This window comes from Phocoena phocoena, chromosome X, assembly GCF_963924675.1.
Source record: "Phocoena phocoena chromosome X, mPhoPho1.1, whole genome shotgun sequence".
Classification (NCBI taxonomy): domain Eukaryota; kingdom Metazoa; phylum Chordata; class Mammalia; order Artiodactyla; family Phocoenidae; genus Phocoena; species Phocoena phocoena.
Genome location: NC_089240.1, coordinates 16110415 through 16122703, shown reverse-complemented (window position 1 = coordinate 16122703; position 12289 = coordinate 16110415). Strand labels below are relative to the sequence as shown.

The 12289-nt window shown below is 41.8% G+C and overlaps 1 protein-coding gene across 1 annotated transcript in view; it reads left to right on the top strand.

The window, feature by feature from the left end:
- The window catches only part of MAP3K15 (mitogen-activated protein kinase kinase kinase 15), a 147793-nt gene that overhangs the window by 28821 nt on the left and 106683 nt on the right, over positions 1-12289 (top strand). Inside the window, 2 exon segments of the mRNA XM_065900522.1 lie at positions 1710-1849; positions 4096-4119. Of these exon segments, the coding sequence (XP_065756594.1) occupies positions 1710-1849; positions 4096-4119 (164 nt within the window).

The following is a 12289-nucleotide window of genomic DNA, read 5'->3' as shown; positions in this document are numbered from 1 at the left end:
CTTGCCCCTGACCACTGGCTTGCACTTGCTGCCTTCTCTTCCTACAATGCTTTTTCCCTCCCTTTCTATCCGCCCATCCTCTCCCCAGTTTTCCTGCCTCATATGGACCCTCAGGCTCCAGACGGGTCACATGCTTTCAGCCTTCCCTGACTGCCCTCCAGCCGAGTGTGGGTTCGGTGCCCCCCCCCCAGGGGTGCCTCTGTCACTGTTCCCCTCATCTTAGCCTTCCTTACCCTGATTCTAACCACTTCTTCCTTCCCGTCGCCTCTGTTGTATCAAGCATGGTTTTGAAGAAAGGGATTATGCCTTGTTCACACTTCTGCCCCTGGCACCAAGCACAGTGCCTGGCATAGAGCAGACAACCCATAAATTAGGGAATAAAAAGGCCCACCCAGGACTTGCCAAGGCTCGGTCTCAGGCCTCCCAGTGGTGCCTGGTGCTGATGTAGCATCTCTCTGCCTTTTTGTTTCTTCACGTCCCTATTCACCTCGCCTCTGTTCTGCTTCATTGGGATTTTCAGTAACTTCCTGTGGGGTCAGAGCAGCACAAGCATAAGTTTGGGCACTGTTTCCCCAAATTTCTGCTGTACATCGTGGACAAAGTCCAGTCAAACTTGGAGCTCTGATACTCTCTTGAAAATGACTTGAAATGGTGTCCAATGCTACTAGGCAAATTTAAGTTTGTTATTTATTGATGCTCTGTGTTGCCCCTCTGCTTTGTTTTTTTTTTTTTTTACATCTTCATTGGAGTATAATTGCTTTACAATGGTGTGTTAGTTTCTGCTTTATAACAAAGTGACTCAGTTATACATATCCATATGTTCGCATATCTCTTCCCTCTTGTGTCTCCCTCCCTCCCACCCTCCCTCCCTATCCCACCTCTTTTTGATCAAAGTCTCTCTAGGACCCAACTCCACGGGCATGTGATCCGTGCCGTCCAGTTGATGGTGACATATGAACCAGGAGCGTGGTGCGGGAATGTTCATTACAACAGTTTGAAATAGGAAAAGAAGAAATCATGTGCTCAAGTGAAAATGCATGAACTTAGAGCTAGACATACAAGTTGGTTGTTTCACACCAAAAACCAGCAAGTCAAAGAACATATACAGTATGATACTATTTATATAAAGTTCAAAGACATACAAAACTAAACAATATACTGTTTAGGAATTCATAATTATAATAATATATAATATGCATATACAGATATATGCAGGGAACTGATAAATGCAGAGATCAGGATGGAGGCGTCCTCTGGGCAGGAGGGAGAGATGTAATTACGAGGAGGCATATGGAGCTCTGACAGTACAGATAGCGCTTTGTGTCTTGGGCTGCATGGTGGGTGCATGGTTTTTCATTTCATTATACTTAATACTTTATATATAAGCTAAATACATTCTTTGGATATGATAAATTTCCTAATAAAAATAACATTTAAAATAAATCCACCAGCAATTTTTAAGTGAGACTATGTTCTCAGCACTTTGGAGAAGGAAGAGTTTTTTGGTTTTTAGTTTTTATTCCTGTTCAGCTTTTCTTCTGAAGTTCATGGGGGTAATTTTAATCAAATCATTCCTTACTTCTGCTTTACCTGAAAAGCTGATGATAGAAATACAGATTGCAGCAGCTCCCCGTTGGCGATCATCGCAAAGTAGGTTAAGTAGATCACCTCTCTCTCCCCCGACCTTGTCCCCTCCTTGTTCATCTCAGATGTTGCCGTGGTGGACATGAGCGATGTCTCCAGACAGCCTTCCCTCTTCTACCATCTTGGAGTCCGTGAAAGCTTTGACATGGCCAATAATGTGATCCTGTACCACGACACCGATGCTGACACTGCTGTTTCATTGAAGGTAAAGAGTATTCACCTTCTCCTGAATACTTTGTTTTGGGAAAGCAGTATTGTGTGTTCATTTGAAATGTACATGTAGCAGAGGAGGTTGGAGAAAAACAAGAAAGATTTGCTCGTGCAGTTCCTTCCTTCCCACCCCCAGGTTCTAGCTCACACAGGTGGCTTCCTGGCTTCTGTGTGAGCGTATGTGCTAGAGATGTGCGTTTGCAGGCAACTTGAATATTTCCAAGCTCAGTGGGGAGGTGAAGGCACAAACTCCTGTTAGTTTCTGTTGAAGCAAACACACTTTGAATCCTCTATTGGGCAATTTGATCCAAACCTGCACATTAAAAAAAAAAAAATCTCGACTTGGATAATAATAGGAAGCTGTTTAACAGTTACCAAAATGGGTAGAAACGTTTAGCACGAATGTAATCAGTATTTATTCTGTCATTTTTTCTCCCCAGTTTAAAGCCATGCAAACCTGAAAACTTGTGTGTTCATACACAGCTCAGTAATTATTGAGAATTTTTAAATGTATTTTTGCAAATTTGATACAAGCTTTTTTGGATAACAGTACTTTTAAAAATGCCCGTTTGTAAAATGTGAAGGTCAGATGTGAGTTGTTACAAAATTTAGCTAATATTAATATTGCTTAATATCTTAACATTAGTCAGGAAATCCTGGTCTATGTTAAATCATTTCAGGAATAAAAGATTAGTTTGTTTACAGCAGTGTTACTCAACCTTGACTGCACTTTAGAATCATTTGGGGGGTTTGTAAATATCGCAGTACCCAGGCCACACCAAGATCAATTAATGTCACAATCTCTAGGGGATTTCTTTTTAACCTCCCAAATGTGCAGCCAGAGGTGAGAACCAGTGGTTCAGAGTTAGCTTTCATGGACGTCATTTCTAAATGTTCGGCTGCCTTAGCATTAGAAGTCACTAGTATATAAATGACACAATTTTGTGATGGCAAATTGGGCATTTTTGTTTGTGTTTCTTAAGGTCTGATATTAACCAGATGTTTCCGGGTTCTGTAACAATTTGGGATTATTTCCTGGTAGAAATACTACCTATCTCAGATGTGTAACCTTTATGTGTTAATATATCACATACATCTTATATAGGTGTGTCCTCTCTCATCCTAGCATAGTGCTGTATTTTAAGAGTCATTCATGTGACAGTGGAAGAAGAAACTGTTTTGCTCTTATTCTTTACGTTGTAAAATAGTTTCCCAAAAGGCTATAAACCAATCTAAATTACTTTAGATATTTAGATTTTTTTCTTTTACTGATACTCACTAAAGTGGTTACGCTTAGAAATATTTAGAATTAGAAGATGTGAAAGGGTAGATTATTAAGCTGTATTTTGATGAGAAACGTGAAACTAGAATGTATTTTTCCCCAATTCAATAAATTTTTTTTCTCATTTGTGCGTTAGTGAACTCCTCTGGAAAGTCCCATGACCTAGATAAGTTTTAATTTTTAATGATATGGAAGAATACTTCCTAAAACAGAAATGGGTACTCAGTTATATCTGACACCAGAAGAAGCGATCTGCACTTGTCAGAAAATAGAAATCTCAGAACACATAAAACACATTTTACGGGGACAGCTGTTCAATTATGTTTTCTTTTTTCAGCAAATGGCTTGCAGCGCATAAATGATACAGTCAAGGACTGCATAACCATTATGCTAAGTTAACCGGCTAAAACTGTTGTCATTGGGTTTGAGTTTGAAAATTCCTATAGTGAATATATATAAATATAATACCTATAGTGAGATGTCAGGAATCCTGTCAGCAACACCCCTTCTGTAGGAAGACTGACTTGGGCGGGGTGCGGCCTGCAGCCTTCACACTGGTGACTCAGGAAATGGTTCCAGGCCCAAGGTTACCATGGGCTGCCCATGAGCTTCACTGCTGTCACTGAGAAGGCGAGGTGCAGGGCATTCCGAGCCCTGAACTTGAATCTCAAAATATCTTTGGACAGAAGCATTGCCATTGCTATGGGAAAATCCTTATAACCATATATGTCCCCCAGGAATTCCAAAGCTAACCAGTCATGATAAATTTTCCTTAGAACATGAATTTTACATTTCTTAGAGGCCCATTCTTCTTGAAGCTTTTTACAGGGGGAGGTTTCCAATGATTAACTCTTGCTCTAAAATGGGTGCCAGTTGATGGCATGGGGACAAAGTGCTTACTAGTGCTTATGGAAATTAACTGTTTTGGAAAAAAAGCTATATTGATCCTATCTTTTCAGGATATGGTAACTCAAAAAAACACAGTAAGTATTGTATTTTCAGGTTTTTAACTTTGTGAATGTAAACATATAAAATGCTTGCCTGAAAATCCCACAGATAGCCAAGTGATGTCTAATTGTACCTGTTGGTTGTGTTTCTAAGGGGGACACCTAGAAACCCCTACCCCTCAAGCTGCCAGCTGGATCAGCCCCACTCAGCGGCCCAGGGTGCAGGGCAGAGGGCAAGGTCAGGCAGGTGTACTTTTTCTTCGTTACACACTAGGACTTTGAGCCTGCAACCACCCGGCTGTCTTCTGAGCTCGGTCGGTGTTCCTATGGACCACCAGGATTCTTTCTGCTGGAGCCAGTGCCTCCATACTTCCCACCAAAGTTTCCCTCACAACAAAGAGACATGAACTTATACCGGAGTTAAGTTTGGAGCCTAGCCCAAAGTTCCCTGCCACGAGCTGAGAAGAAGCGGATGGAGTTCCACTTCTTTCCATTTATGTTCTTGAGTCTCCTGATTTGACTTAAAAGTTCCTGCAGTGACATAGTGATAACACCGTTTTGGTTTGACTTGTATCATGAAACCCTCCCCCACCCTATAAACATCCAAATAAGATCATGTCCTTGGAAATAGTGCCACGGTTATCCTGTACCTTTGAATACCCCCACCCCCAAAAAAACCTGCCCATCCTCCGAGAAATTGTGACCTAGACTAAGGACAGTTCTTTCTTACCTTTCCTTTGGCCCTCAGCCACTGACCCTTCTAGAAGGGCAGAGCCTCTTGCCTCTTTCCAGTTGGAGTTCCCAGAGGGAGAGGGAGAAAAGGGCCCAGGAGGTAGAGGTCTCCCGAAGGCGCTCTCCGCAGGGGAGCCGGAGCGTGGCGTGACGCCCCCCCTCCACAGAAGGTCCCACCCTGCAGCCCACGGGGGTCCAGACTTCCCCAGGACCCAGGTAGGGCTCCCTGCCAGAGGTGGAAGCCTTGACTCTCCTCCCCCAAGCCCGAGGATGAAATTCTAGGAAGAAAACAAATACAGTTTATGTCATTACCACTGGAGTGTGGGTTTAATAAGCTGACCTGAAAATAAGGCATCAAGGTGGTTTTCTTGGGGAAAGAACTGGGAAGATTTGTCGCTTCATTTTGTCCCATTTACATGCTAATACTGCCCACTTATGGGCTCTTTCCTGTTCTTTCTAGATCTTGATTTCTTAAATTACCTCCTTCTTGGAGACAGGAATCCAGTCAAAGGAGATTGGGCCTGCGGCTGGGAGGCACAGGGTGTAGTCCCGGCTCTGTCTCTTAGTAACTTCAGGGAGTCATTCCATCCCCCACCCCAATCCTCAGTGCCCTCGGCAGTAAAATGAAAAGGTTGAACTCTGGCGTTTCGTTCAGAGATAACTTCCAGCACTCGTTGTCCGTGTTCCATATTTGTTGTACAAGTGAAAAGACGTAACTTGGGTTTAATACGAGGAATGTCTAGGAAACAGTTATTCCTTAAAACAAGAACTACATTCAGGCAAGGTGCAAGGAAGAAAACTCTTTATTTTTACATCCTGACTGTTAGTTGTGTCGGAGTCTAGAAATCCTGTTCTCGGGGAGACTTAGTGCCATTCTGTTACCATTCTACTACATGCCCTCCCTTCTGGTATGTTCTCCCTTGTCTAAACACCCAGGAGTTCCTTCACATTCTTGGTAATTCTACCGCAGCATCATTCTCCTAGGCTTTTGTTTGTTTTGTTTGTTTTTTAGGAACAAACTTATTCTAAACGATTTGGCAATGAATCTCCCTGCTGTATTTGGCATTACTTTAGAATTCTGTGCCCAGGACTGGTTGTCATGCTTGATGGGGTATGAAAATTTAGAGCATTCAGGAGAACAAAATAAAGGACCCGAGGTGACTGGAAGAGTTGAAAATAGCACCTAAGAGGAAAAGTTGAAGGGAAGCAAACCTCAGGAGGTATTGTTCATGGTCATTTTCAAATGTTGTCCCTTTTCAGGAAGCGGGGAAGCCGTTACTTCTACTCCAGATGTCATGGAAGTAGGGCAAACTGAAAAAAGGTTGGGGTCAGCAGAATGGACATCTCACAAGTAATGGTGATTAAACATTGAAATAGAATGTCAAAGTAAATCAGCTGACATTTAAGAAGAGTTTGTTCACTTGTCGCCTCCATATGGATGGAGGTAATGCTGCTTGGAAGCAGGGGTATGGATCGTGTAACACCAGAGGTTTTGAGAGAGAATCTGATGAATTGTGGGTCTGTGATAATTGGATAGCTTTAAGAAAGAGAGATACAACATAGTTGTAGTTGGTGAATTATAAAGTCCTGTGAGTCAGGTACAGATTAAATGCCACACTGAGCATGCAGCTGGGTGCTTGAAGTGATTTATGAATATATGGAAACCAAGATGCTTTGAGATCTCTGTCTTCAGGTAGTATTTTATGTTTCTAGAATTGTGCCTGATACTGAATGGAACTCGGCTTCATTTGGTAGAGGGATAGTGTATTAGCCAGGGTTCTATAGAGTAGCAGTTCCCCAACCTTTTTGGCACCAGGGACCGGTTTCGTGGAAGACAGTTTTTCCACAGACCGGGGCAGGGGTGGTGGTTCAGGTGGTAATGTGAGTAATGGTTCAGGCAGTAATGCGAGTGATGGGGAGCGGTGGGGAGAAGTGGGGAGTGGCAGACGAAGCGTCACTCGCTTGCCTGCCGCTCACCTGCGTGGCTGCCTGGTTCCTAACAGGCCATGGACTGGTACCGGTCCGCGGCCCAGGGGTTGGGGACCCCTGCTCTAGAGAAACAGAGCCAATTGGAGATACAGAAAGAGGGAGCTAGAGATATTTATTATGAGGAATTACCTCATGTAATTATGGAGGCTGAGAAGCCCAACAGTCTACCATCTGCAGGCTGCAGACCCAGGAAAGCCGGTGGTGTAATTCGGTTTAAGTCCAAAGGCCTGAGAACCAGGGGAGCCGATGGTGTAGATCAGAGAAGATGAGATGAGGTGTCCCAGATCAAGCAGTTAGGCAGGAAGAAGAGGGCAAATTCCTCCTTCCTCTGCCTTGTGTCCTGGTCAGGCCTCGGTGGATTGGATGGTGCCCACCCACAGTGGGAAGGGCGGTCTACTTGACTGAGTCCACTGACCCAGATGCTAATCTCATTCAGAGGCACCCTCACAGACACACCCAGAAATAATGTTTAATCTGGGCACCCTGTGGCCGGTCAAGTTGACACACAAAAGTAGCCATCACAGATGGCTACATTTGCTGCCATTTCTAGGAGCAGTTGCTTTGCAGGGATGTGAAGTATGGGAAGCCAATCTCTAGGCTTTGGGCTGGACCAGACCTGCAGCCCTTCTCGGCCCTTCTGTACTTTGGCAACACAGTATCACCTTTTGTGCTCACCTCTTTTTCAGCTGATGCTCATAGCCTCGTGTTCCAGGGGGGTTTTTTAAACTCTTTATTTAGGTATAATTGACATACCGTAAAATGCACCTGTGTACACACAATTCGGTGATTTTTAAGAGTTGTGCAGCCATCACTACAACCCAGTTTTAGAGCATTTCCATCACCCCAAAATATACTTGTTTCCAGACAACGCCTGTTCCCATCCCAGCCCCAAGCAACCACTGATTTGCTTTATGTGTTATAGATTTACCTTTTCAGGACTTTTCATAGAAACGGAAGGATACAATAATGTGGTCTTTTGCATCTAGTTTCTTTCACTTAGCATGATGTTTGTGAGGTTCACCCATGATGTAGCAAGTATCAGTAGTTCTTTTTTATTGCTGAAAAGTACTCTAGTGTATGGATATTACACGTTGTATTTATATATTCCCCAGTTGATGGACATTTGGATTGTCTCCACTTTTTGGTTATTATTCATAATGTTGCTATAAACATTCAAGTACAAGTCTTTGTGTTGCAAATATGTCTTCATTCCTCTTGGGTAGATACCTAGGAATGGAATTGCTGGATCATGTAGTAAATATATGTTTGACTTTGTAAGAAACTATCAAAATAATGTTCAAGGTGGCTGTACCGTTTTACATTTCCATCAGCAATGAGAGGTCTGGCTTCTTCACATCATCATCAATACTTGGTATTGTCTGTCTTTTTATTGTATCAATTTTAGTGAGTATGGAGTGGTATCCTATTGTCGTTTTGTATTTCCCTAGTGGGTAATGATGTTGAGCATCTTCTCATGTGCGTATTAGCCATTCTTAGTCTTTTTTTGGTGAAATGTCTATTCAAGTCTTTTGCTTATTTTTACTTGGATTTTTTAGTCTTACTGTGGAGCTGTAGAGTTCTTTGTGTATTCTGGAAGCAAGGCTCTTATCAGAGACTTTATCAATTACTTCTTTTATGGCTCATGCTTTTGGTGTTGTATCTAAGAACTCTTAGCCTCACCCAAGGTCATGAACAATTTACTCTTATGTTTCCTTTTAAAGTTTTATAGTTTTGGCTCTTACATTTATTTCTCTGACCCATTTTGAGGTAATTTTTGTGTCTGGTGTGAGGTAGGGGTCCAGCTTCTTTCTTTTGCATGTGGCTATCCAGATGTCCCAGCACCATTTCTTAAAAAGACTATTCCTGGGCTTCCCTGGTGGTGCAGTGGTTGAGAGTCTGCCTGCCGATGCAGGGGACACGGGTTCGTGCCCCGGTCCGGGAAGATCCCACATGCCACGGAGCGGCTGGGCCCGTGAGCCATGGCCGCTGAACCTGCGCGTCCAGAGCCTGTGCTCCACAACGGGAGAGGCCACAGCAGTGAGAGGCCGGCATACCACACAAAAAAAAAAAAAAAAAAAAAAAGGACTATTCCTTCCCCATTGAATTTTCTTGGCACCTTTGTCAGAACCAACTGATCATAAATGTAAGGGTTTGTTTCTGGACTTGAAATTCTATTCCATTGACTTGTATGTTTACCTTTATGCCAGTACCACGCTGTTTTGACTACTGTACCTTTATAGTACATTTTGAAATTAGGAAATCTGATTCCCCCAACTTTGTTCTTCTTTTTCAACACAGTTTTGGCCATCTGGGGCCACTTGCAGTTCCATATGAATTTGAGAATCAACTTATCCATTTCTACAAAACAGGCCATTGGAATTTTGATAGGGATTGCGTTGTATCTGTTTATCACTTTAAGACTTAACAATATTAAGTCTTCCAATCCAAAAACACAGGGTGTCTTTCCATTTATTTAGGTCCCCTTTAATTTCTTTCAGCAATGTTTTATAGCTTTCTGTGTACAAGTCTTTTACCTTCTCAGTTAAATTTATTCCTGGATATTTTATTCTTTTGGATATTTTTGTAAATGAAACTGTTTTCTTAATTTCCTTTTCAAGATTTGTTTTTAAAAAATACCTTTCGGGACTTCCCTCGTGGTGCAGTGGTTAAGATTCCATGCTCCCAATTCAGGGGGCCCAGGTTCGATCCCTGGTCAGGGAACTAGATCCCACATGCATGCTGCAACTAAGAGTTCACATACCACAACTAAAGAGTCCATGTGTTGCAACTAAGGAGCCCACCTGCCGCAGCTAAGACCCAGCACAACCAAAATAAATAAATTAATAAGTAAATATTTTTTAAAAAACTTTAAAAAGAAATACCTTTCACAGAAATCTTTAACACATCGTATTTTGCTTCGTAATTCAGTATTTGAGTTAAAATGTAATTCAGTTTTTGATCAGAGATCCATAAAAATGACTTCATATATTATTTTCATCCATTTTCATTCTTAGGCTATCTTCTACTGCTTTAGAGATAACAAAGATAGACCCTTTCAGCATTTTATCACTTCAGAAGACATATTTATATGATGAATAATCAAAAACAAAGAGTGAAAATATAGCCTTTATGAAAACAAGAGTGAAAATGTAGCCAACCCCAAGAGACTACTTTATCTATTAAACCTTGGAACTTCCTGGTAGTTTGTTATTATTGTACATAGTCCACAGGTATTCTTTGTTTTAATTTTCCTTTGTAAATATAACCGTACTTTCAAAGTTACGTTATATTTTGCAGGTTGATTCCCTACAGGAAGTAGACTCTGAGACTGAGTTTAGTGAACAGATTTATTGAGGAGTGCCCTTGGGATCACCTGTGAGGGAGAGGAGGGCAGGAAGCAGGACTGGGAAGAGAGAGAAATCCAAATGGGATGCAGGCTCAGTGGCAGCCTTGGCCGATCCCCCCTGGGGAGCTCTGAGCTGGAATGACCTTTTGGAGTAGTTCTGAGTTGGGATGGGATGGCCAGGCCTTTATTCTCCTGTATCCATCCGTCACTGGAAGGAGAGTGACGTTGAGTGAAGTGCTCTCTGCAGCTGAGGCAGTTCCAGAAGGGGCTGACAGCAGGGGTGAGAGCTACAATGCTCCTGGTAGCTGGGGCAGCACGTCCTTCCTTGAAGGGGGGATGTGGGTGTACGCCTGAGTGTCCACCAGCTTATAATCATTTTACTTGAGAAATACGTAAATCGTATATACCCCAAGACTAAGCATGTACCTCGAAAGCTGAGATGCACAGAAATAATTTTTTCCTTTGAATTGGTGGGAAATTATTTGGAAGCTGTGTGTAGCCTCACCAGAGAGGAAGCATGGGGACATAAACCTTCCTTGTTCCCCAGGAAAATTACTAGCAGAAGATGAGGTTTTCCACCCAATACTTGTAGAAGAAATTGTTCAAAGTAAACTAGACCTTACTTTCATTTGTCATGTCCTAAAGCTAGAGATCAGAGATGGTTTTTTAAAAGCAGAGTTAAATTTCCAAGCTAGGATCATGTTACTAAAAAACACCTTATTAAAAAACTAATCTGGTTCTTGACCTCTGGACTAGGTAAGTAGTTTTTTCCTCTGGAAAGCCAGTGAGATTTGAAAGAAGCTCACTGTTCCCATCAAAATAGTTACCTCTATGATCCCAGTGAAGTGAAAATTCTTTGAGAAACAGACATTGGCAGTATTGGGGGGTATTGTCTACAATACTGGAAGTCTTTTACCTGGCTTACAAGCACACTGAGGCCTCAAGTTTAGAATAACAGAATGTCTCCTGGTCCTTCCCTCTTGCCTTCCTCAGTTCTTCAGTTTTTTTTGGCTTGGGATCCAGAATTACCAAGGATGATGTCGATTGCTTAGGGACACTTTGGTAAAAAGGCAGTTAAGTTTCTTTTCTACTTTCCATATCCTTTGGGTTTTCTGAACTCAGAATCAGAATTTCTGCCACTTTTAATATGAAGACTCAATTTGAAACAAGAAGGCTAGCTCTCATAGTAGATGGAGAATTTTATTTTACGCACTGAATGTGATTTATGTAAAAATTTCTGCCCTTTGAATATTTATTTCATTTGTATAGCTATTTTTTATTTCTACCTCATCTTAAGTTCTCTGTTCAAGTCTTTGTCTTTTTTTCCCCTTCATGCCTGTGGTCTGTGTTCTCTTTTAAATTGGAGTACTCTGAATAAATAAATAAGTTGGAGTACTCTGGAGGTGTGAACCATAAAACTTTCTCTGTACCTCTTGAATATCACAGGAGTAATGTCACATTTCACAGGGCCAATGTCAGAACTGAGATAGAAATATTTAATTCTGCCTACTAACTGAATAAGTCTTTAGTGTCCCATGATACCCATTTATTTTCTTTAAGACGTAATTCACACACCATAAACTTCACCATTCACTCATCTGTTGGTGTTGGGCATTTTGTTTTGTATGTCTTGTCCGTGTCTATTTAACGATATTTCACAATTAAGCTGGATTGACAGTGAAAAGAAGTGTAGGAAGGGAGGGGGAGGACATGAGATTTGCCTGGCTCTGTGGTCAACTGTGGGCCAGTTGGTTAACCTTGCTGGGAGTCGGTTTCCTCCCTTATAAAATGAGCTGTTTATTAATAAGGTGGTTACTGTGACTTGTGCCAGCTCTGAAATAATTCTCTGACTTTATGATAGCTATTCTGTTATTTGAACAAAGCAGGTGGACTCTTGGAATAGCTCAGCTGGTGCTACATGGCATGTTCCCAGCAGGGGCGTCTTCATTCACCTTTCAGTGGCACAGTAGTCTGATTATCCAACTGAAATTGTTACTCAGCTTCTGTATATGCATTTGTTCCTCTTATGACCAGGCCAGTATAGAAAGATAGCAATGTAGAATGCTATTTGCATTGATCTTAAAAAAATGCATTTCCCTGATATGCAAGCATGCTGATTTTTAAAAATTCTCCTTTAAC